The 25,009-nt window shown below is 39.0% G+C and overlaps 5 protein-coding genes across 9 annotated transcripts; 3 read left to right on the top strand and 2 right to left on the bottom strand.

Moving 5' to 3' along the window:
- The first annotated feature begins 3,335 nt into the window (after positions 1-3,335).
- Positions 3,336-5,921, top strand: LOC101302618 (BTB/POZ domain-containing protein At1g63850-like). Its single transcript, XM_004291991.1, has 2 exons — positions 3,336-4,499; positions 5,406-5,921. Exons 1-2 carry the CDS (start codon positions 3,336-3,338, stop codon positions 5,673-5,675), a joined length of 1,434 nt encoding a protein of 477 aa, XP_004292039.1. The 3' UTR covers positions 5,676-5,921.
- Positions 5,922-6,997: 1,076 nt separating this feature from the next.
- On the bottom strand, positions 6,998-11,240 carry LOC101302601 (uncharacterized protein At1g01500-like). Its single transcript, XM_004289636.1, has 5 exons — positions 10,862-11,240; positions 10,585-10,674; positions 9,867-9,999; positions 9,122-9,803; positions 6,998-8,140 (listed from the first exon to the last, which is right to left on the bottom strand). Exons 3-5 carry the CDS (start codon positions 9,884-9,886, stop codon positions 7,916-7,918), a joined length of 927 nt encoding a protein of 308 aa, XP_004289684.1. The 5' UTR covers positions 9,887-9,999; positions 10,585-10,674; positions 10,862-11,240; the 3' UTR covers positions 6,998-7,915.
- Positions 11,241-12,274: 1,034 nt separating this feature from the next.
- Positions 12,275-16,904, bottom strand: LOC101301730. Of its 4 annotated transcripts, none has more exons than XM_004289634.1 (3): positions 16,653-16,847; positions 16,453-16,571; positions 12,275-12,673 (listed from the first exon to the last, which is right to left on the bottom strand). In XM_004289634.1, the coding sequence occupies exons 1-3, from the start codon at positions 16,805-16,807 to the stop codon at positions 12,654-12,656; spliced, it is 294 nt and encodes a 97-aa protein (XP_004289682.1). In that variant the 5' UTR covers positions 16,808-16,847; the 3' UTR covers positions 12,275-12,653. The 4 variants fall into 4 exon arrangements, with proteins under 4 accessions (XP_004289682.1, XP_004289680.1, XP_004289683.1 ...); XM_004289632.1 differs by lacking the exon at positions 12,275-12,673 and adding an exon at positions 13,841-14,239 and having other exon boundaries at positions 16,653-16,848; XM_004289635.1 differs by lacking the exon at positions 12,275-12,673 and adding an exon at positions 15,147-15,384 and having other exon boundaries at positions 16,653-16,904.
- Positions 16,905-17,021: 117 nt separating this feature from the next.
- LOC101301440 (probable phenylalanine--tRNA ligase alpha subunit-like) lies at positions 17,022-21,286 on the top strand. Its single transcript, XM_004289631.1, has 10 exons — positions 17,022-17,199; positions 17,349-17,471; positions 17,553-18,040; positions 18,574-18,650; positions 18,729-18,813; positions 18,899-18,995; positions 19,788-19,896; positions 20,272-20,343; positions 20,439-20,505; positions 20,770-21,286. Exons 1-10 carry the CDS (start codon positions 17,026-17,028, stop codon positions 21,008-21,010), a joined length of 1,533 nt encoding a protein of 510 aa, XP_004289679.1. The 5' UTR covers positions 17,022-17,025; the 3' UTR covers positions 21,011-21,286.
- Positions 21,287-21,776: 490 nt separating this feature from the next.
- LOC101300968 (50S ribosomal protein L27-like) lies at positions 21,777-24,041 on the top strand. 2 transcript variants are annotated; one of them, XM_004289629.1, is made up of 4 exons: positions 21,777-21,861; positions 23,138-23,228; positions 23,335-23,459; positions 23,537-24,041. In XM_004289629.1, exons 2-4 carry the CDS (start codon positions 23,147-23,149, stop codon positions 23,768-23,770), a joined length of 441 nt encoding a protein of 146 aa, XP_004289677.1. In that variant the 5' UTR covers positions 21,777-21,861; positions 23,138-23,146; the 3' UTR covers positions 23,771-24,041. The 2 variants fall into 2 exon arrangements, with proteins under 2 accessions (XP_004289677.1, XP_004289678.1); XM_004289630.1 differs by having other exon boundaries at positions 21,787-21,861; positions 23,072-23,228.
- Positions 24,042-25,009: the final 968 nt, after the last annotated feature.

Below are 25,009 nucleotides of genomic sequence, written 5' to 3'. Positions count from 1 at the left end.
TTGTAGTGCAAATCTGTAGCTGGACGATTAGATGGATGCAAAAGGACAAGGCATTTGAGTCATTTTTGCTTTGTATTTCTTAGTTTTTGTTTTGAAATAAACATAAATTTATCCCACGAGGGAAAAGACAATTTCCACATGAAGGACCCGCTACTTAGAACGGTACATGATGGAGAGCCTTGAACAGACAGAGACCCACTGAACACCAACCCAATCTCGATGAAAAAAAAGAGAATAAAAAGACCACCGAGAAAGCTTTTTTTTTTTTCACTCAACTTGGCCTCGAATCAAAAGTCTGGGTAAAGGGAAAGCATGAATTCGTACCGTTTTCGTCTACCCGGGTTGTACCGGTATAACCTGGTTAACAATCTCAATTAGTATAAGTCCATTTTCGTTACCCAATTCCCTAAGGTGTTTTATTATATAGGGCCAAATGGGGCAAACTCGGGTCCCCAAGTATCGAAATAGGGTTTGAAAATGGGGGACCCGAGAGTCATAAGAAAAAACTTCTATGAAATGAAAGAGTTTCGCGGGTGATCATCGGATATCATTGAGAAATAGGAAGAAGTGTTATCGAACCTCTTTGATCTGAAAAATAAAGCCTACGAGCTCTCTATTTTATGGTAGAGATCTCGCCACGCCAAGGAACCTAATCGCAATGGATCGAAGCCCTCCTTTTCCTTCCTAGTGAAATTCTATCTCTTTCTTACTTGGGAAATTGTGGTCGACCCCGACTAGATGGCCCGGGCTTGAAAAAGGATAGGCCTTGTGACTTATCTAGTCAGACATGAAGTAGAATCGACCCGGAGTAAAAAACTTATTGGTGCCGAGCTTGAGGTATCCGAACCTAATTAGCACTTCTCAGATCAGGATCAGGCTAGGCCTCTCCGGCTGAGCTAGGCACCGGGGCCCTGGATGTGCTAGCGATCGCACTCAGCAGAAGAGCCTTACTATTATATTAGTAAAGCGTTAGCGCCCAACCTATAGGCTTTGAAGGGATAGGGGAGGGGAAGGGCATAGGGGCCACCTATCCGTTGCCGACTTTAAGTCAAAACAATGGCAACACGTTTGACCAATCGGGCAAGGGTGCCTCTTAAACATACCATCGGTCGGTAATTTACGTAAGACAGCCATTAGCCAGTCATGTACTGGTTTAAGTAAGGGCTGGTTTACAAAATTTCCATGGACTGTGTTTTGGTTGATACCGTCTTCCATCCAAGTTGGCTCCCAAGGGATCCCTTGATTAAGGGGAATATATTGGTGCCAAGGCGCGTAGCGTCGAAACAGTTCTTTAAGGGAACACACACGTACGTGCTTCTCTGCGCTCGGATGATGGTGAGATTCAATAAACGGGTGCTAAGTCAACTGCATGCGCTACTGAAGAGGTCACAACGAGGAGTTGGCTTTGGGTAGGTTTTCTCTGAGGATATAGCCTTCGTGTGTTCAATGTTAGGCCTCGCCCGTAGGGAGAAAAATAATAACTCACTTCTCTAAGTCGCCTTCGAGTTCTTATCAAGCTCTGACATCGTGTACGAAAGACTAAAGAAGAGATCTTGGCGGAATATTATCAAAATTTAACTGTGTTAGTGGTCAATGTATCAAAATGCTAACGGAATGAAACTTAAGGTATGAAAATGTAAGTATTTGATAGTTAGATATGAATATGAAAATGAAAATAACATCATAATTTAGGTGGTGTTTTGTAATTAATCCTTTTATGAATTTTGTTACTCATAAGTACGGTCATTACTGAAGCAATCATTACTCTTTTAAAGTTTTCTTAGAACTAATTACTTATTTACTTTTTTTGTAGAACCTTGCGAAGACTAACCGAGAATCAAAAAATGATTGTCTGATGAAGCCACTGGCAGATCTAGCCCTAGGCTCATCTGGGCTTAAGCCTAGGTGAGATTTGACATCCTAAAAAGAGAGCAACTACTAGTAGTATGTTAGATAAGGTAGTCTACCCATATTTTAGTTGTTACAGAGACTACTAGTAGCATCTTCTATCTCAAAATCTCCCAATTATCAATAGCTCTCGTCTCCCACCTCCCCAATTCCCACTTTCCCAGACCCAACCCTAATCCCAAATCGTTTCCCACCACCCAATTTTGGAGGATAAGAAAAAAGAAAACTCTCATCTCACTGTCTGATTTCGTCTCATTTGCTTTCGTTTATAAACACTTGACTAATTGACTAGCAATCGAAAAATTGAATATTTTACTCAAAAAAAAAAAAAGAAAGAAAAAAAGCAATTGATCGAAGTTATGTAGGTCACTAAGATGAATATTTAAATTAATTTGTTGATTAGGAATTTAAGGCTTTGGGGCCTCATTAGTTAGTTTTTATTTTTATTTATATGTTTCTTGCATTTTATTGTATCTTATATCAAAGTATTTGAGTGTAATGCTTGCTACATATCTATGTGCGTGTATTTTTTTATTAACAAAATTTTGTCGCACCGTCGAGATTTTTGAAATTTTTGTGTGACTTACATTTAGCTCGGGTAACATTTATATCCTGGATCTGCTACTAGATGAAGCAATATGTAATCGTAAGCTCGAAAAGATCGAGTTTAAACTGAAATAACAGCAAAGATAGCAGATTTCTAGTTTTGTATCCAAAGATGGGAGCCCTTCTACTAGGACCATTAACTTGAGGACTAGTTGAAGACTTTTCGGTTATGGTTTAAAAGACTTATTTTTCGATAATATTTTGGCATCTCATCCATTCAGTTTTTAGATCTATATGTGTAAATCAACCCTACAAATTTTCAGCCAAATCAGTGATCGTTAAGGTAACAAACTAGATCAAATTAATGGACGAACCAAATATGTCAAACATAAACCGTTCAAGTTCATAATTGGTAAATCACACTTACGAATGTCTTAACGATTTTCAATATGCTGAAAATTTACAGAAATGATCTACTCATAAATACTTATAAACTGAACGGTCAAAATGTGGATATAAGATCAAAAAGTGAGATCGACTGAAAAGTCCTCAATTAGTTCTTAAGTTAAGAGTCCTCGTTAGAAGGGTTTCTATCCAAAGATTGTCATGTATTTGAATCAAAACCCTTTTGGATTTTCTTCGGAAAAAGGATGCTTTAAAATTATTTACGGGCTGTAACTTTTTTATCCTAAAAGGAAGTAAAACAAAAAGGATTACCCTCGCTCCCACGTGTCCCTTGGATTTACTTACAAAACTGCCACAAAAAAAAAAACAAGAGAGAAAGGAACCATGGTTTTTGCTTCCCTCCAAAAATGAAAAATCCCGAGTCGCTTTCCCAATCGTCGAATCGCCCAAATCCCAATCCACTCCCAACCGATAAAATGGTCACCGGACCCGGCGGAGCCACCTCCAAGAAGCGCCAACGCGCCGCCGCACTCGCCGCCAACTCTTCCACCACCACCTCCGCCAGCCGCCCCTGCGCCGCCATCATCATCGACTCTCCCACCTCCCACGCCGACCTCAATAAACCTAACCCGCTCCCCCACAAACCCCACGATCCTTCCCTCCCTTCCTTCAACGACGTCGCTTCCGCTGACGTCATCCTCCGCCTCTCCGTCGACCCCACCGCTGCAGATCACTCCCCCGACGACGTCGTTCTCTACCTCCACTCCGCCTGCCTCCGCCGCTGCAAATACTTCGCCGCGCTCCTGTCCGATCGATGGCAGCAGCACCAAGACGACGCCGTATCCGCCGCCGCGCCGTATCGCATCAACCTGGAAGTCCCGCCAGCCCCCGGCTCCATTGAAGCCCGCATTGCCGTGCTGCAGCTTCTCTACAGCGATGACTTCGCCTCCGCTATAAACACCGTGACGGCGGCGATCGAGCTCCTCCCGGTGGCGCTGGAGCTTCTCTTCGAGGAATGCGTCCTGCGCTGCGTCCGGTTCCTCGAGGCGGTGCCGTGGACGGAGGAGGAAGAGAGCCGCGTCCTCGCCTTGGTCCCTCTCCTGAGCGAAGACGAATCCAAAGACCTCCTGGCTAGGGTTTCGGGGACGAACAATTCCAGCGAGGAAATGCTGTACGGATTGATCACCTCCGTGATTCACAATCCGAACATGGCGTACGTCAAGGCGTTTGTGGCCAAGCTGCTCCGGGAATTCTCCTCCCGGGACTCGGCGGAGCGAGTGCTTGAGAGGGCGTTTCAGAGCACCTTCCATGTGGTGAAGGAGTCAATGGAGGACTACAGCAGCCCCGGCGTGCGAGGAGACCATAATGAGACCGAGGCTATCCAGAGGCTCAATCTGCATACGGCTATGACCAATGGGAGGCACCTGCTGTGGCTGGTGGAGAGGATGATTGAGCTCAGGGTTGCAGATGCCGCGGTTAAGGAGTGGAGCGAGCAGCCGGCTTTTGCTGCGGATTTACAGAGGGCGTTTCGGGACGACGCGTGGAGGAATATCGTGCCTGGCCTGCCTGGTGTCTTGCTCCGCTGCACTGCCAAGCTCTCGAGTGCAATTGCTTCCGGTACTATTTTGGTTGCCGCACAGGTATTCTCCATCATCTGGCCTTTTTTATTTGTTCAAATATTTGAGTGTCATGGGAATTCATTTTCTAGGCTATTGCGGATTAATGTGATTTATAACTAGGCTGTAGTTATAATATAGATGGAAGTAATTTTGTGCTTCGTTTGTCTATGGATTAGTACACATGGGGGTTTGATGAGGATTAGAAGCCACAGTTTCGATAGGTCTCAAACTTAAGCTATTCACAGTCTTTAAACACATAAATGATCAGGATAGGAACTTTCTACACAATTTATTGCTTAATATGATGCTATAAAATTTGCAAATTATTTAAAGAGGGTAGGAAGAGCTTACCTATGCTGTTACTGGTTATGTTTCGCCATGTTTTCTACATATGATATCCTACATAACATGGGATGCTTTTTGATTGACACCTGAAATGTGAGATTTGAATGTTTTGGCAAAGACAAAAGCAGCGGACCACTATAAATGGCTTTATATAGTATTCATGGATTGATAGTAATATAAATGAGGGAAGTTTTAGATTCTGTTGGCTGTAAGGTTGTTGTTTTACCTGATTTGGTGGAGTGCAAAAGGAGGTCTCGTGTTTTCTTTTCTTATGGATTAGTCCTTTCTTTTTTTAGTTGCAACTGCACTTACAAGTGGCTTCCTACTGAAAGCAATGTTAGTGAACTTCTTTTAGATTGTGTTAGAGTCTCTAGTAGCTACATTGTTTCACTTTCCATGATGCGTTGGACAAACATGTCTAAATTTTATGACCTGATACTAATTGATATTGTTACTTGATTAGCAACCCAGTTTACAGTGTATCCTTGCTTCGTTGGTGTTTAGATAGTGTTAAGGGAAGTTTCCTTGTAAGGTCTAAATCAGTACATAATCTAAAAGATGGTGTTTATATTTGTTTTTCAGGTTCGAAAGAAGCTTGTAAATGATTGGCTTCCAGTTCTGATCGTGTGCAAAGACAATATATCACCTCTGACGCCAAATAACAGACCCTTATACCTGGACCTGGAAGAGACATTCCTGAAAATCATCTCTACCCTGCCTATGTTAGATGCACAAGAGTTGTTGCAGCAGTGCCTTGTCTTCTCGACCCGAACTTTTGATGATTGCCCTCATTTGGTCATGGCCTTCAACACTTGGTTCCGCCGTGCTGCTCGACCCCCTCAAGGAAACTAGTCTGTGTTAGCCTCTTGTTAATATGAACTAGTGCTTCTTTGCACTCTTGTTCTTGTGGATATCATTATGGCTAGATATTTCTGGCATTGTGAATATTACCCTATTGTCGTAGACTGCCAAACTTAGCACCAAGTATATAAACCTCAAACGTTGTTGACCGCTGTGGCACAAAGGGAGTCTTGCTTCATTTGATGCTACATGGTAGCTTTTGAAGTGGTCAGATTCTAATATATATGATCTCTTAGGTAAACATCTAATTTGTTGGAGGGTAGTTCTTGAACTTTGATGGTCAGTCTGGCCAAGCTTACACAGCTTGCCATTCAGTAGTGTGTTGATGAATTTTCAGAACTTTACCCTTTAACAACTCAAGCAAGCCTAAATGCTTTTGATCACGTTATCTAATTTTTATTTTTTTTTATTTCATATTTGGTATAAAGCTGTTCTATTCATCAAAATATTAGCTTCGCAATTTATCTAATTTTGATGGGCTCCTGTGGTTAATCAGAAGTGTTAAAACCTCGTTCCAGTTCATGACATTGAGGGTGACAGAGACTTGGGAAGATGATCATTTCTTTCCATTACTTGGGCATGGTGCCAAAATTGACATTCGTTTTTTCAATTTTCGAAGATAAAAACGAGAAAACCCGGATTTTGGTTTTGTTTTCTCAGATTTCTGGTTTCTGTTCAATATTAAAATATCTAATGGGAATTTAACATGGATGATGAGATGCAATAGACTATTGCAGATGTATTAGAAGTGCAAGTAGCAGAATCACATGAAAGGTACTCTGGTTTGCCTACTTATGTTTGCTAGAGCAAACATTGAAACTTTTCAGTATATCAAGGTTGGCAGTGTTAACTCTATGCTCACATATAATCACCCAGTGCATTATGCATGCTCATAGTTTTCACCAAATTTAGGTGGACAAATTCTAAGGAAACACATGAGTGCAACAATGGAGAAGTTTATCAAGTTTTTCAACAAAATTCTTTGAGAAACAAATTTCATCGCTAATACCTTTACCAATTTGGGACACAAGCTCTCTAATCGTAGTTGTTGGGAGGTCAACTTTCCTGTTATTGTTAGGCAGACTTTGAATTTGACCTCTTTGGAGTTAGTTGCACTAGAGATTCCTCTTTGTAATTTAGTTTAGACCTATAGGATCAAAAAAAAAAAAAAAAAAAGGACCGTGTTAATATTCAAATGCGAAAATGAAAAAATATGAACCTGTTGTCTCCCCAGCTGGAGATACTACTGACTGTACATACTTTTCAACGAACTTTTCCTAACATTTTCTTCATAATTCACATCAAAGAAGGTACCTTGAATTCATATATATCATTACCTTTAGTTTTGAGTGCTGTAATATAAAGCACATAAATACATTTCCCACCTGAATCATCAAATTTCTTGCTTATTTCCTTTGGAATATAAGCATAGCATATCACAAACAAACACCTTGAAGTTGAGATATGGTTTTCAGCCGCTCCATGCCTCAAATGGTGTTTTGTCTTCCACTTTCCTTTGTAGCGATCGTAGGATACACAGGAATATGCATATACTGCTTCTGCCCAGGCTCATGAGTCTATCCGACCTCACACAGAAGCAGCGAGTATACCTAACACTTGTATATATGATTCTTCTGCAGATACTGATTCAAATCCATTTCACACATCTCTGCGCAGATTACGTTCAACCTCTAGATTCGATTGCCCCAGTCACATCTCATACATTCTGTTAATCTGTTTGATGCTCGAATTCCTTGTAACAAACTAATTCTTGTTGGACATACAAATCCTCGTTTTGAAATCACTGTATCCAAATTTCAACCAGCTTTAATTTATCATCGTTCTTAAAAAGAACCTCCAGACTCCAATCATAGCATCCTCCAAGTCGATGGCTAGTAGAGTGCTAAGTTGTTAACTATAGCATCGATCAGAGAAGCTAGGATCTCAACACACTAATGAGTAATGACTTCTGACTTCATCTCCAATGACATCAAGTTCAGGAGCGACTGGAAAATCTAATGCTTTTATGAAGATACCTATGGAACATATTGCACTAGTATCAATTCAAAGACAGACGGGAAAACCATGCTGCACTTCACTCTAAATTACATAAGCCTTCATCCAGAATGGTATATATATTATATGTCAAAAAAACCATAGTTGTTTGTCCATGGACAGTGACAGAAGTTCTCCAGGTTAGAACAATATACCAAAATCAGTGGAAACATGCATTACAGTAGCCGCCTTCTAAAACTTTGGGTGGTGCCTTGGTAAGTTCGAACAAGCAAACCTACTCCGATACCAACCCCAACGCATATGCTCAAGCCAATCCCTACACCGACTCTCACGCCAGCATTAAACCATGAAAGCTCTCCATCTTCACCTTCTAAATATGTCCCAGGATAGTACAAGTTGTTTTCTCCATATTCTGGTTTCAGGTCCAAGTACTCTGGCTCCTGTGACGTTAAAGTACAACTATATAAATTGCCAAATTGAGAAAACTGAATGAAAATGCAGAATGCTTGGTCAAAGTGAGTGAAGATGTATGGTGTAAGGGAACTCACTAAAGCCAGAAAATATATGATGCAAATAGAGTCAAGTTTGGCAGCTAAAACCAAATGACAGCAATCTACAGCAATATATCTACCAAACAACCATCGTGATCACTATATCGTCTGGGAAAATGCATCAGGTTCTCTGATTCATTAAACTACACCTCAAGTCAACTAATCAAAAAGCTATGAACTACTCAATATTTGAATTGAAGATAGACCCTTCAACCAGGGATAAATTGAAAGTAATGTCTCATATCAGAGATTAAGAAACCACTCCACAATCAGAGATTACCTAAAGATGTGAAAAGTTTATTAGGATCCTCAATCTGCTTATATCCACCTTTATTTGCACAATACTTCAAAACAAAATTATTTTAGGTTGCAATAAAATAACTAAACTACTAAAGACTCTTTCTGCATATATAATATCCAATATGGTCCCAAAAGACAAATAATTAAGGGACAGTTTCCTAGTCCTTTGTGGCATTACAACTTTTGAACAGGGTTGGCATCATTTTATCTCTCATCAAATTTTGGATCTAGGAGAATCAGCTGAGAGAATAAACCATGCAGGAACACCATATGTTATACAGCTTAAAAAGAAACATGGATGATAAATTGATTCCATGTAGCTTCAAAACATTGTATAAGATTGTATATGCTCCTCAGGGCATGCAATGTGGAACAACTTATTTACTTGGTTATATAATTTTGAGTAACTGATGTAGTGTATGACTGTCTGACCAGTAACACACTCTCTATCAAGCATGACCATGGTAAATGAAACATGGAGTCATTTACACAATAGAGAGCAGGAAAACTCCAACTTGAAGACTACATGTAATTAAGTCTGCAACTTACTAAATGGGGAGAATATAATACCTGAAGAGACAACCTAGAAGGATTACTGTTCTGTTCTTCAGTTGCCGCGTACTCTGGTATTGAATCCAATAACCCTTTCCTCATATGCTTCTTCCAAGGACTAAGCTGTAAAGTCTTTGTTAAAATTATTGGAGTTCCCAAGAAGGACCCTGCGATGTATACTTCAATCGCGGGTGTTGCAGATTCTGAACCTGTAAACTGCTTTGTTTTGAAAAAGCCAGTACATGCAATTATATTTGTTTCACAATTCATGATCCATTGTTGGCCATGGTGATCTGTTTCCCCAATTGAACCATTAGTATTACACAATTCCAAAATCCCAGATAGCACGATAACATCCTTGTCAAGAACCTCAAACTTCACACTTCCAGTCATCCTTATACTATCAGTGCTGACAAATGTAGCTTCTTCTGACTTCTTATCTAACCGATCTCTTCGAAGGAGAGTTGTTGCCCCATCTGAATACATGCTAGTTCTGACGCCATTGACTTCAAGAAAAGTATCCGCATCCAATGGAATGTGATTTACCGTGAGGAATTCTGGAGTCGAATCTTCAATCTCACATTTGCTAATCCTAACATAGAAAACTCTTACATCAAGCCAAGGTAGTGACACCTTGGGTTGGTAGGTGGATTGTCTCCCAACCATGTGGCCATTTCCAGTCGCCCTATGACCATTTGAAGTAGGTCCATGGCCATTTGAAGTAGGTGCATAGCCGTTTGAAGCAGGTGTGTGGCCATTTGATGTCTCATAAGAATTTTCCATGATACACTATTGTTCAGTTTTCCTCTATGAAATTTGAAAATCCTTCCACCTCAACTGAGTTCATGAAGTGATGTGGTGCTCACACATGGAACTCCTATCAGTATACTGCAAACCTACATCCACATCAATGAAATCAAATTTAAGCAATGGAGATGAAAACAGGAAGGGTATGAAATTCGGCTGCTTGTGTGCAATGAAACGAAGGAATTTTCTATCTATTTGTATTAGAAGATAAGAACAAACTCAGTCCCAGTTCCTAGAGTCAAAAACATTATCAGAACTCAGAAGAATAAAAATAATAAAACAATAAAAGGGAAGAGATGAAGCTTTACATAATTAGACAGGAAACCCATCAGGGGAATGAGCTGAATACCAGAACCGACCATGTATGCAACTTTTTTGATAATAACTGAGAAGCAAAAAGCTATCAAGTGCAAGGAAAGAGCAGAGGAAAAAAAGATAACCAAAACAAAGAAAGCGCAAAGAGGATAAAATACAGGATAAGATGAGATAAAATCCAAAAATCCCAAGTCCTAGCAGCTGAAACTTGAAACCCCAAGATTGATGGCTAAATCCCAACAAAAAAAAGATCTTTCACTTCAGGCTTGGTTCAAAACCACATCAAACTGAAAACACATATCAAAACAGAGATAACATATTAGTGACACAAAGCTAAAGGATTCAACTAGCAAACTTACAAGCTAGCAGCAGCAGAGGTGCAGAGCAATTAAGCTAAAGGCCTGAAGGTTTTTAGTTCCTTCAAATTGTTGAAAGGGAATATAATCAGCCTGCATATCAAAACGTTCTTACTGATAAAGAAACAGACTGAAAACGACATGGAAGCTCACAGCTGCCAACAAAATTACAGCAATAAACGACATTTTTCCCACTTAATATAAACAGACAAACAGTGTGTGATGTGTGTTGTGTAAATGTGTAATCACCAACACTAATTTAATACCCAGGAAAACTTACCACAAATATCTCACATCCCATATGATAAAGACTCCAATCCACCAAAACAAAGCTTTTGATTGATTCCCTTCCGCACAGAAAATCTGTGGCCACGCAAAAGCAAATCCCAATATATCAAATCAGAAAGAAGAGAGGTACCTATAGAACTGGGATATGCATTATCCAGAAAAGTGAGACCAACCCAGTTCCTCAAATCTCACAAATAACAAAGGGTTGTCTCTTGATTGGGTTTAAAGCAAGATAGATTTTTATTGGGATGGATGAGCTTGAAGTGGGGTCTTTCTGAGTGATTGGAATATGATATTTTTCCTCAGATGATGAGATCTTATCCAAGATGAAGAAGAAGAAGGAGAAGGGATAGAGAGAGCATGCAAAGGCCGACGTAATAGAATGAAAAGGACGTTATATTTTGCGTCAAACCTTGCTTGAAACCAGCTGATAGAAATCAAAAGTAAAAAACAGCTGATATGGAAGCGAGTTTTGGCACGCAATTGAACGCAATTGAACTTAGCTATCACTTAAGTGTGACCCAACATTGGTCGGTTATAATGTGAGAATACCAATCTCCCACATGTCACATATATTGAGCACTTGGGGTCTTGCCACATCTATCTTTCTTAGAAAACCCCCATTTCCAAGGAAAAAATTGATTGAGATAGACATATATCGGTGTGTTTGGAATTCCTAATTTTTTAACTGTATGTTTGGATGCAGGTGAATTTTCGAAAATTTAATTCAAAATAGAGAATTCTCAATTTCTTAGAATTGTTTCCCCAGCTTGGATTCTTATCCTGTGGAAATTATCCCGTGGAAATTGTTTCCACGGGAAAATAATCGTGGAATTTGGAAACTTAAATTCTCGACTTGAATTCCTCACAAAATTGGTGTCATTTGTCAATTCCCTTGACTGAGGTTAGTCTAAATACAAATTCTTGTCATTTTAAAACTCTACGTCATGAAATCCAAACAACGGAATTTTTAATTAATGAAATTTAAATTCATAGAATTGTAATTCCATGATTTTGAAATTTCTATAGAAATTGAAATTACTTTATCTAAATACAACGTAAGCTTGTTTCCCCTGTTTAGATTCTTATCCCGTGAAAATAATCGTGGAATTTGAAAGTTTAAATTCCCGACTTGAATTCCTTAAAAAATAAGTGTCAGTTATCAATTTTTTTTACTGAGGTTAATCTAAATACAAATTTCTATCATTTAAACTCTACGTCATGAAATCCAAACAACAGAATTCTTAATTAATAGAATTTAAATTCATGAAATTGTAATTTCTTTGATTTTGAAATTTCTATAGAAATTGAAATTACTTTATCCAAACGCAGCGTATAATGAATTACTGAATTACTCTGAATAGTATTTTCAGAGTTTTACTCATGTCATCCGTTCAATTTTTTCGGTTTTCTATTTATTTATTATTTATTTTTTCATAATAAAACCGTTAAAAAAGTATACGGTTGGTAGTTCCAGTGCGGTTTCGACTTAGTAACGGACTATCCGTATTAAATTTTCGCACTTGACCAAACAAAAAGAAAAGAACAGTATAAACGACAAGTTCAAATTCTTCAAGCAGGTTATATTCAGCAAACACATAATTAGCCCCGACAAACTGGTAGCTGGAAACGGCAAACACATTCAACTAAGTTGCACATTCAGCAGATGCAACTGAGCGGGAGCTGAGTTTCATCTCAGTTGAGAAGCAAACTGGAAACACAATAATGAGCCAAATACATTGATCCCGTCAAACAAAATCTCTGTGAGAATAGAGGAAGACCTGTCATGAAGGCATTGAAATTCCTGACAAAGTAATGAAAACGAATTGTTAGAGTACCCTTCCAGATAAGAAAACTCCATTCAATTTGGACACAAAGGGCAATAGCCAGGCACTTTGCTGCAATTCAGCTTGGATATGACATGCATTCAATTTCACAGTAGAAAGATTGTAGTTGGAAACAGCAACTACTAATCTATGGAAACAAAGGCCGGAGGATAGATGGCTGATAAGTAAACAAGTCTAAAGCACAAAGCAACAACATCGAAAACTCATCTCTTGCAAAATTCACATATAGCCGGAGCTGCATGTTGGGACCATAAAACCAGAGCGAATTTTGGTGGATAGTGACAGATGGTTCAGAATGATTATCACTAGTATTAGTGGTTCTGCTACAGATCGATCTCACCAAATACACATCAAGGGAGAAGAAAAAAAGAGATAGTTAAAGTTAAAGGAATGAACCTGGTGATTTTGTTTTAGCTTTTACTTGCTAATATAAACTTATAAAGTCGCATGATCATCCCAATCAGGGCAGCACATAACCAGTAGCCCAGAAAAATATAACAAGTTATCATCAAACTTGATAAGCTGAATCAAAACAAATGAAGCATAGTTGAATTCCTTGACCTATCAGAAAGACACAAAGCTATATCTGAATATCATGTAGAAAAGTGGCAATGAGGATTAAAGTTTAAACGAGGGCGACCTTAGATCCAGATTATTGATTACCGAGATAAACTAGATAGGTAAGATAACAAGAGTCGATTGTTGAAGCGCACAACAATGATGTCATGATCACACAATACGCATTACCAAGCCTAATACTTGAGATGAAGAAGTTGTGTAAGGCAACAAATTAATGGACTGTGAGACTGAGTGAAAAGGATCAACATTGATGAGTGAAGAGTGAAGAGTGAAGAGTGAAGAGTGAAGAGTGAAGAGTGAAGAGAAAGGAGGGTGATTGAGACACTGATCTTAGGTTATAGATTTTAATCAGGATGAAAACCAAAACCCTATAAAAGATGGAGACAATGCTGATACTAAGAAGCGGCGGTTGAATACATCCGGCACCGACACCACTCTTGCTGGTTCAGTGCTGTTTTCAGCACCGATGGACCAGTTCAGTCCTGTTCCGATTTTATCCACGTCAGTCAGGTGAGGTTTGCCAAAATTCAGTGAAAGCCAAAAAGTTCACAATTCAGTGAAAACAAACTTAAATTAAACTTAGAGCATCAATAATACATTATTAGCCAAATTCAGCTTGATGCCATGGCTCGTCACACGTATCTCAAATGAGCTGATGAGATAGATACCTCACTAAGCAGTACTAAGTACTAACGATACAAACAAAAGGCACGGTTCCTATATTTGGGTTCACAAGTTTTAGTTCTTCTGTCCAGGCATACATTATGTGTCATAACAATATTATGGGTCTGTAATAGTTCCAAGTAAAATCAAAATTGATCAGGGAATTGTCTAAGAAACAGCAATTTCTGCACCGTAAGGGGAAGCTCAGTACGGTACAACTTGATCGAAGCGATGCCAGGTTGCTTGGTTAGATTTTCATGTTCAGCTGGGATCGATAAGCCCTACCCAAGAACAATTTATAATCAGCTTAAACAATCATACCCTTATTTACGGAAGAAAATATAAAAATGTAACCAGTCAAGTAACAGAAATACAAAACTTTGAAGCTGCTCAAACTAGATTACTGGTGCTTTAACCATTAGTAGGTTATAGGTGAGCATTAGAAGATAAACTTTGAGCATATAAACCAAGGATGTATACTTCATTCAAGTGGAGATCCCAACAGGATATGTGATCTAACCATTCGTTATTTTGGCCACTGACCTACTCACAAAATGACTGATAGTCAAAACATCACATCACAGTTATCCTATGGTAAGGTTGATCAAGATAGGAATGATCATCACCATTTCAGCCTAATCCCCGACCTATATCAATCTTTTTATTTTTTTCTAACCAAATTGTATATAAAACAGCTACTACTGTAGCTTCAACACGGGATCTCCTCAGGTACCAAGTTCTAACCGTCTGGTGTTCCCTACAGGATCATCTTTCTCCGATCAGTGAACAATCAGACTTCTGAGAACAACCCATAGGAAAACCATAAGTAAACTCCGCGCAGACACCAACTAGTTCTTTCCCCACACAAGTTTATCATTGTTCTGGCCAATTCATTGCGCACCATGTTTCCTATTGGAATTAAGCTAGGGGATTATTTAATATCTCCTATCATTGACCAATAAGAAACCAGAGAACCACCCGTAGGAAAACCACAATCAAACTCTGCAAAAACTCCAACTGGTTTTTTCTCACACAAGTTTATGATTGCTATGGCCAATTCATTGCAAACAAAGCCTTTTCTATTGCAATCAAGCTAATGGTTAAACTACCCCTAATTCCTAGATTGAACGCTTGGCAGTTTCAAGGCTTGCAGAGGCTCAACGAAGCACACAAAATGAGAAAAAAACAGTTGTCAACCTTAGGAATTTACTTAGTAAGATTACAATGTGTACAAAATATTTAATTCTTCAAGAAAAAGTGAATATTTTTTTTTTATGTATACTGAGTAAAACTTACAAAACACAACAGCCAAAAATCAAAGGGAAAATGAAAGGACAAAGATGGAGGAGCCACTATGCAACCCTATTTTGTTGAAAACTTGAAATGACTTCAGCCCAGAGTTGTTGTCACCGAGGAACTGCAACATCTAAAGACCAATTAAGAAATATAGGAGAAGATCAGTAGATGAAGAAACTCTACCGATAAAGAGAAAAGAAAGATTGTTTAGTGGGTGGAAAAGGGTGTCGCAAAGAACCTAATGACCCTTGGCTTTAGCGTTAAGATATCCTTAAGGGTTAAGATCTCCCTCCCGCCCCATTCTAAAACCAAATGTGCATTTTTTTTTCTTTTCTTTTGATAACCATATGGATATCATCAACTAGACATGAGTCCTAAAAAGTGGTAAAACATGTATTCCAAAATTACATCATTATTATATCGATTATCAAACAAGTCAAGCCTAAACAGAAATCTAGTTCTTTCACAAACACTTTAACAAATATGTTCATCATGAATGATGAAGAATGCATATCAATACCAACTATGGTTGCAAAGAAGATAAAAAAAATTATTGGCGTACAGCTATTCTATAGTAATGAGAAACTGCAAGTGCATATTCTAAGCATTTAATCAACATGTACTTTGAAATCCAAATGGAAGAGCAAAAATCATCCTCAAAAGTATCACCAAGCAACTCAACAGAAGTTTAACTCCAGCAACTAAATAACCGGACTAAAACAAGTTGACATAAGCTACACAAGGCAAATTCAAGACACTGAAAGGTTCTTTTTCCGTTCATAAACTGACACAGAGGGGAAAATCCTATGCACCGAATGCCTCACATAGCCGGCGGGCCTTGTCACAATGGTGATGCAAGACCTACACCAGATGTAAAAGAAGATGAGTCAGACATAGACATCCAGTGGAAAAGAAGAAGAAGAAGACATATTCAGTGCAATACTATGCACTCTAGAAGAAATGACCATCTCATGCACCGCTCATTAATGAACAGTCTCGACCCTAATCACATCTGTGCACTAACCCCGAAAATGTCCAACCATTCAAGAAAAGGCCGCCAATTCCTAATTGACTTCACTAAAAAGCTAATGAACTAACAACTAACAGAACACTCTCCTAGCCGAAAAGACTAGAACACTTGAATAACACAACCGAAAAATGGAAAATAAAGAGCGAATATTGGGAGTAAGAGGAGTACCCTGAGAAAGGCAACTCCAGCAGGTGGAATCGAAGGCAATGTTGGACTTGAGGCGAGCAGAAGCAACCGCACTGTGGAGTGGCATCATTGATTCCAAGCTTCCCAACACCGAAACGAACCTGCACAAATCACAAATAACAATCAGGATTGGGAAAAAGTGAAGCAGAATAATTGGAAGCGTAAGCTGAGCCGTGGGGTACCTTGTGGCGCTAGACATGGGTTTGGTGGAGGAAGCAAAGGGAGAGGACATGGGTTTGGGGTTTAGGGCGTTGAGGGAGCTCTGGGTGAGGGTTCTGGAGCGAGATGATATGGATCTGGAGCCGGCCATCAGAGCTGATCTGCACAACGATGCCATTGCTTCCTTCTTCTTCTCTGTGTTGAATTGATTAAATCTGTAGAGGCAAAGACTCTGGCTTAAACCCTACCCGTTTTCTGCCGAGGAAAGTTCTTTGGGCTTGTCCCACTCCTCTATGGGTCCAATGGGTATTTTGAGTATTGAACCGGCCCAGTTTACAGTGAACCCTGAACCCTCCTATAAACACGAATCCGTTTGGCAACAAACCAGCGGAGGCGATGGCGGATTCAGACCACAAAAGAGCGACCGCGGAGGACGCCGTTCTCCGTTACCTCGAGAACCACCACGAAATTACCGACTCTCTACTCTTCGCCGCCGAAGTCAAACTCAACCCCGACGACATCGCCAATGCTATCAAGAGTCTCCATGGTCACGGTTACGTTGACAAACAGGTACCTTCAATCACTAATTGAATTCGTGACTGAGAATTTCAACTTTCGATTTTCTTTATATTGCTATTGATTCACTAACTTAAATGTATCAACTAATGTAATTGAACTTGAGATTCCGTCGTGGGTTAAATTACTTGTTGATTTTGCAGGAGATTACTAAGGAGACTTGGTTGCTCACTGAGGAAGGAAAGACATATGCGGTTCGTGGATCGCCTGAAATGCAGCTCTTCCTGTCCATACCACCAGAGGGTATCACAATAGATGAATTGCAGGTAATGCAGCTTCTCTGGAGTGTAGCTTCTGTGTAGTGAATGATGTATACTGGTATTTGAAGGTGGTGATGTTTTATGTAGAAAAAGTTTGATGAATCGAGTTTCAAGATAGCACGCGCGCAGGCTGCAAAGAATAAATGGGTGGACTTCGGAAAGCAACTAGTGACCAGAAGGATCCAACATGTGGACAATGATAAGGTCCAGACTTTGCTTCTACGGATTCAAGACAGAAAGGAAAATGTGTCGACTTTGGACATCAGCCAAGAGGACATCAAGTCTCTCACCAAGAGAAAGCTTATTTCTCTACAAGTCAAGAAACTCTTCTCAGTCAGAAGAGGTCCCAATTATGCTCCAGAGAGAAAGAAGGTTGCCACAGATTTGACTCGTGATATGCTACAGAGCAGTGATTGGAAAAATATGGAGTTCAAGGAATTTAATTTAAACGCCAAAGGTGCGCCTACTGAGCATGGCTGTCTTCATCCACTGCTCAAGGTACGGAAGCAGTTGAAGGACATTTTCCTGCAAATGGGGTTTGCAGAGATGCCCACGAATAACTATGTCGAGAGTAGGTGAGTCTATCTGGTCTCTTAGCCCGGATGTCTTGTTCTAGGAAATTTGAATTATTTCCTTATAGCTTCTGAAAGGTAGTGCCCCTTTTGATCTGTGTAGCCACTCACAATCAGTTTTATTCTTAATGCATGTGATTGAGATGTCAGAATCTAGAAGTGGTTTAGAAATTGAAAATAGTGCGAGATCGATTCAGCAGCTATTTTTTATGGATTTACTAATACAGCAAAAGACGCAAGTTTCCTATGAACAAAGAATGCAGTGTTAGTCAGGATGTCTGACATTAAAACGCATGATTAAAATATTTCCTTTCTTAGAACACATTAGACACCTCCCTTGCAAGAAATGCTTAACTATATATTTTCACTCCATTCAACGCTTTGAGTTCAATCTCTTGTGTGATTTTTTTCTCTGTTTATATTTGAAGAGTTGCTTTTTCAGGAAACTTCAGTTTTTTTGCATACATGATGATTAGTTTGTAATGGTGACAGTGTGAGGCACTAATAATTGCTTACTTGATTATGTGTTACTGCAGCTTCTGGAACTTTGATGCTCTTTTCCAGCCGCAACAACACCCTGCTCGTGATTCACATGATACGTTCTTCCTGAAAGGTATTTTTAACTATTTTGTTTATCATGATTGGTACTGTATCTAGCTTTCCAACTGATTATTATCTGGTACTTTAATAGTTCCTTCAACTACCAAGGAACTTCCTGAAGATTATGTTGAGAGGGTGAAGCGTATACACGAGTCTGGTGGTCATCAGTCCAGGGGGTATGACACTGAAATCAGGCTTATGTTTTAACCCCACAGGATGTTAATAATTCTCTTATTTTTTTCTTTCCTTTTTATCCTGCAGTTACGGATATGATTGGAAAAGAGAGGAAGCTGATAAGAGTCTTCTGCGAACTCACACAACTGCCGTTTCCTCCAGGATGCTTTACTCACTAGCACAGGTCTACTTTTCACTGTGTGCTAAACGGTGAGGATTTCTGTCCGTGCAGCCTCCACCCCAATGAACTCCAGCAGCTTCCCCGACCAGTTTCCATCCCCGGCGAGTCCGTTCTTTTCCAGTTTTCCGGCGAGATCACCCAAAACTTCAAATAAAGTCGATCTCACCGGAAAACTGGAATTGGGCGGAGTCGCCGGGGATGGAAAGTGGTCGGGGAAGCTGCTGGAGTCCGCCGGGGTGGAGGCGCGCCCTCGCGCGGCGCCGTACGGTGTCGAACAGACGGAAATCCGTACCTAAAACGGTGCGGACGTCCGCACCTGAGAATGCCTCTGTATAAATATATTGTTTACTGCAGTATTCCGCACCTGAGAATGCCTCTATATAAATATATTGTTTACTGCAGTATTTACTAAAAACTAATCTAGTCTCCAGAACCTTCTCTTCTTTCCTTCTTCTGACCTCGTGCCGTAACCTTTTTTTATTCATGTAATGCTTCCTTGGTTTAAATGTCCTTCTGGTGTCGGTAACTAAAGAACATTATTTTTTTTGTCTGCCACCTTATTTCAAACTTGTTAAAGATGGAATGTTGGTTTTTTAGGTCATTATGCCTAATCAGTATGTGCATTATGCCTTATCAGTCAACCATTAAGGTTTTAGTAGACTTTTCTGTATTCTTTTGCCAACAGTATTCTGTATGACTGTATGTTGTTTGTTACTTCATTATGTGAAATTGTTTCTGCCTACACTGCCACTTGTCTCAAATCCTCACAGACTCGCTCCAATTTGTAATCTTTAGGATAGTGCACAGAAACCTTTTGCTCCCAAGAAGTACTTTTCTATAGATCGTGTTTTCAGAAATGAAGCAGTTGATCGAACACATCTTGCAGAGTTCCACCAAATAGAAGGTAATATTGGTTTATGTCTCGTGATGGAGTTAGATATATGTGGACATTCACTTGGTCGATAATTCTCCTCAACTGGCTCTGCTATAATTTAAAAGCAAGTTGTAGTGCACAATCTCTATTTGGTATTGGATAATCTTGTTAGCGAAACCTGGTGAATCCCATTTTCTACTGCAAGGCCTATCTGGCTCTGAGTTAGTTGCTTTATAAAGATGTTATTTACTTAATTGGGTAGGATCTTCAGTTCAAATGTCACATGGTCCTTAGCACCGTAAAGGGTAAAAGGATATACAATAGAGCAATGCTGCACTGCTGTTGCTGACTTACAGATCTTATTTATAAACACTCACCTTTCTGAATTCTTGTTTCTGGATTTAGGTTTGATATGTGATCGAGGCCTTACTCTGGGTGACTTGATAGGAGTCCTTGAAGATTTCTTCTCACGGCTGGGTAATACACTGGCTGGCATTCTGCTATTCTCTTGGTTTTTTGTGTATTATTTTAATACTGAACCTCTTTATTTGTAATGCTTGTTTCTATTTCAGGAATGTCCGATCTGAAATTCAAGCCAGCCTATAATCCTTATACTGAGCCTAGCATGGAGATTTTCGGGTGAGTTATTCATGAATTTGACATTACTTTTTATTTTTGTTAATAAGTTGAAATGCGCTCTTCCATGTTGGGTATCTGGAAGTTTGGAGTTTGCTAAGTTTTCGTACGTTCTTGCAGTTATCATAAAGGCTTTGGCAAGTATGTAGAAATTGGAAATCATGAATTTGACATTACTTTTTCTTTTTGTTAATAAGTTGAAATGCGCTCTTCCATGTTGGGTATCTGGAAGTTTGGAGTTTGCTAAGTTTTCGTACGTTCTTGCAGTTATCATAAAGGTTTTGGCAAGTATGTAGAAATCGGAAATTCTGGCATGTTCAGGCCTGAAATGTTGCTTCCTATGGGACTACCAGAAGATGTCAGTGTTATTGCTTGGGGACTCTCCCTGGAAAGACCGACCATGATACTCTATGGCATTGACAACATTCGAGATCTTTTTGGGCACAAGGTCGATCTAGGTCTTATGAAGAAAAACCCAATATGTCGGATTGGATTAGAATCTGATTAAGAAGAGCTGGATAAGCAGCTATAGCACTGGAATATCCGTAACTATTTGAAATGTGTTATTGTATTATTCTCATTTTGAATACAAAACAATGAAAACATACTGTTATCCATTTAACCTGATTGAGTGAGTTCATTGAGAACGAAAAGAGCTAGATAGGCTTTGTTGGGATGTTGTTGGGTATTGTTACCATTGTACAAGTGATGTGAAAGCTGTAAGGTACTCGTTCGTTTTTGAAATCTATAGCTTGTGATGACACCCGTTGGAATTGATTATTGCACTGGTCTTTTTCTTTCTCTCTGTTTTGAACTTCTTCAAATTGTGTTTTTTTACGAGTGAAAATGTTAAATCGGCCCTCCCCTCACTGATGCACCCTGCAAAACGGGGATGTAAATTTTTTTTTTTTTTCCTTGAGATAATTAAGTTGCATTTACTTCAGTACTTTGAAGTAAACCCTAAACAATGTATTGCAATCGTTCTTCTACTATCTAAACTTGAAATACATGAAATAAAAACGCAATCTTAACCATACACTGTCTAAATGTGTAATGATGTCTGTGTACATATAACTATCATTAAAGCGGTTTAGAAATTTGGAGCATTTACTAGATATGCGTATGCAATTTTGTAAAACCTGTTTATTGTGGAAAAATGAGCGTATTAGTTTTTGGGGTTTAGGGTTTAGTTTTTCGAGGAAACCAATGTTACATATGTTTTAGTAAAAAAAAAAAAGAATATATATATGCCCACAAGGCCACAACAAACCAGTCCAACCCGACTACTAGTGCAGTAGTGCTTATAGCCATCTCTTGTCGCATCAGACAGCTTCTTCGTCCTTCCGGCAACCGACCGAGGTATCCTTCTCAATTTAAACAATCAACTCTTCTTCGTTTAGCTTTTTTTGATTGCTTCTGTATCTGGGTATTGCTTCTTCTTATTGTCTTGTACCATTTCCCCCAGTGCTTTGGGTTCTCACACTATCATATCTAGGCTTTCTGAATCTTCAGCTTCTAATTGCTAGTGTTCATAAGGTTCAATCAGATACAGTTTCTTTATATATTTGTTACCCAATCTATTTGTTATTTTGATTGGGATGAGAATTGGGTGTTTATGGGTTCGGAATATTGGTGTTACTGGCACATTTCGTTTATAAAACACAGAGGTTTGTTTGGGGATAAATTTTGCATAAAGCCGGAGACTTCAGTGGAAGGTCAAGTTCTGAGCATTGGAATTAAGTTCCTTTGAATTTGAAATTTGGGGGGGGTTTTCTGTAGTTGAATTGCACGAATAAGACCTTAGAAACTACTAGTAAACTCGGATATTCGTATGGCATGGCATGCATGATTTATGTATGCCTGAATTTAAATCCTGATTTTTAAATCTGAATTCTAGACCGTTCTAGGAATTCAGGTCAGGGAAAAACATTCGTGTTTATTAGAATGAGTTGGTTAGTCGGAGGAAGGAATGGTGTGAAATAGCATAGATTGTATCACTGTTTCTTTGGGTCTCCCGAGTTGAGGTTGAGGTTGAGCAGAATAATCTGCCAAGGGTATGTGATTGTCGAGTTGGTTGCTTAGAGATAAACTACGCAATTGAAAGGGTATTGGACCTGCAAGTAAAGGTTTTGACCTAAATATCCTCATGCTTGGAAGATGATGCTGATCTAGAGCTGAGCTTTGAATTTTCAGGATTCTAGCTTGAATTGTGATAGCTGGGCTGTAAGGTGGTTAGAACTTATAACACCTACTCAAGCAAAAAAAGGTGATTAGCATTAACCAAAAGGGAAATGATATGATACCATTGTCTGTGCACAAGGGATCTTCATATTTTATTTGTTTTCCTTTCTCTCTGTTATTGCTCGTTTGTTGTCGGTTATTGAGTGGGCAGGCTGCTAGTTCAACTTAATAACAATAGGTAGTGAGGAGCAAGTATATTCAGGAAAAGAATAAAATTCATGTATAAGTTGGTGACTTAGTTTACAGTTCGACATAAAGTTAACTTCTTCATATTCATATGTTTGATTCCTGCAGGTACACTGCCTTATTGTAATTCACTACTTTTCAGATGTACTTTACTCTGACGTTTTGACCTCTCAATGTGGTGATTTTCTTTCATGTTAACTCCTTCCAGAAAGACATAATGAATTTCGGAACTTCACTATGCCAAAGATTGAATATAAAGCATCTAGTTACCAGTACTGCTGTTTACAACAGTGCTTCTGGTACAAATCTCATACAACATGATGGGTTGACTATTTTAAATATTTCGTGAAGTCGTCATATTGCTGCATCTTACCTCTACTGTTTGAATCGGTCGACTAATTGCAGATGTCACAGGAGAGGGATTAAGTTTGATGTTTAGGCGCTGGGCTAGTAAAAGAGCAGCTGGATCCACAAAGAATGGGCGAGACTCTCAACCTAAGAATCTTGGAGTGAAAAAATTTGGTGGAGAGGTAAGAGGCAGATGTTTTGTTATGTGAGGAGAGTGGATATTTACCATCAGTTTGAGGCTTTTCTGTTTACACTGCAGAGAGTGATACCTGGAAACATCATTGTTCGCCAGAGGGGCACCCGATTCCATCCTGGAAATTATGTTGGGTTAGGGACAGATCACACTCTTTTTGCTCTGAAAGAAGGCACTGTAAAGTTTGAAAAGCACAAGCTCAGTGGACGAAAGTGGGTGCATATAGAGCCCAAAGAAGGTCATGTGCTTCACCCTATATGTGCAAATACTACAGCAGCTGAGACAATGAAGACAGTCTGAGTCCTAGTTTTGTTTAGATCTTTTTCTTAGGTTCAAACTCATTCCCAGTTCAATCACCATTCAAAAAAATTATTGGCATGCCAATTTCCCTCGGCTTTCTACAATAACTCCTGAATGTATGTTCATTTCAGTTTCATATAAATTTAGATAATTTTGTATCAACTATCTTGTGGCTTTGCAGCCTTGCGGTACTCTTGAATGTTGTCCACAGTGGTGTGGGTCATTTTTTGTATTCCAGTAAAAGTTCAACCAAGATGAAGTGGTACTGTTGAATGTTGTCCGTAGTGGTGTGGGTCATTTTTTGTATTCCAGTATGAGTTCAACCAAGATGAATACCCTCCGGCAGAAAATGACATTCCTAAAATGCTCCTCTTATTCAGTATCACTAAATCAAATTGAAATTCCAGGTGTTCTTATTATTCAGTCTTACAGTAGTTGAGTCGTTCTAAATACACCATCCATTTTTGTTTGTTAAATTTTTGAACAAATTATATTCTCACAAACCCTAAAACCCTTGCACAAACTTGCAAAGAAAGGGAAAAAAAAAAAAAAAAAANAAAAAAAAAAACTAAGATTGAAGTGATGATACACGACGGAGGTGAGCAAATTCCCACACTTTTACAACACCTTTTAGTTGACAAGGAAGTCCTTTCCTTCATGGCTTCATAACTTCCATTTCATGACGATGTAGAAATTAAGCGGTGCAGATGTAGAAGAGGCTATGATGAAGAATGGTACTTGCTCATAGGTATATGCAAGATCACTTACTGAAGTGATATTTACTGCTTTTGGTTTTTGCTTTTTTGGAACGAGCAGCGAGTAACTCTTCTCCTAGATTAGATACCCCTTGATCTCTAATTTTTGTTGTTTTTTGTTTTTTTTGTTGTTTTTTTTTTGTTGTTTTTGTTTTGGGAAGAAAGAGGAGATTAAATAAGGTTTTAGTTATTAGATGAGTAAGGAATTGGAACATAGGGAGCCCTTCTAGTGAGGACCCTTAAGTTGAGGACTTGGTGAGGACTTTTCGGCTTATCCCACATTTCGATCTTATATCTACATCTTGACCGTTCAGTTTATAGGTATTTATGAGTAGATCATTTAATCAAATTTTCAGCTATATTGAAAATTGTTAAGACATTCATAAGTGTGATTTATCAATTATGAACTTGAACGGTTCATATTTAACAAATTTGGTTCGTCCATTAATTTGATCTAGTTTGTTATCTTAACGAACACCAATTT

The sequence above is a fragment of the Fragaria vesca genome, linkage group LG2 (genome assembly GCF_000184155.1).
Source record: "Fragaria vesca subsp. vesca linkage group LG2, FraVesHawaii_1.0, whole genome shotgun sequence".
NCBI lineage: Eukaryota > Viridiplantae > Streptophyta > Magnoliopsida > Rosales > Rosaceae > Fragaria > Fragaria vesca.
The sequence above is the reverse complement of the archived record's forward strand: the minus strand, read 5'-3'. Positions and strand labels throughout refer to the sequence as shown.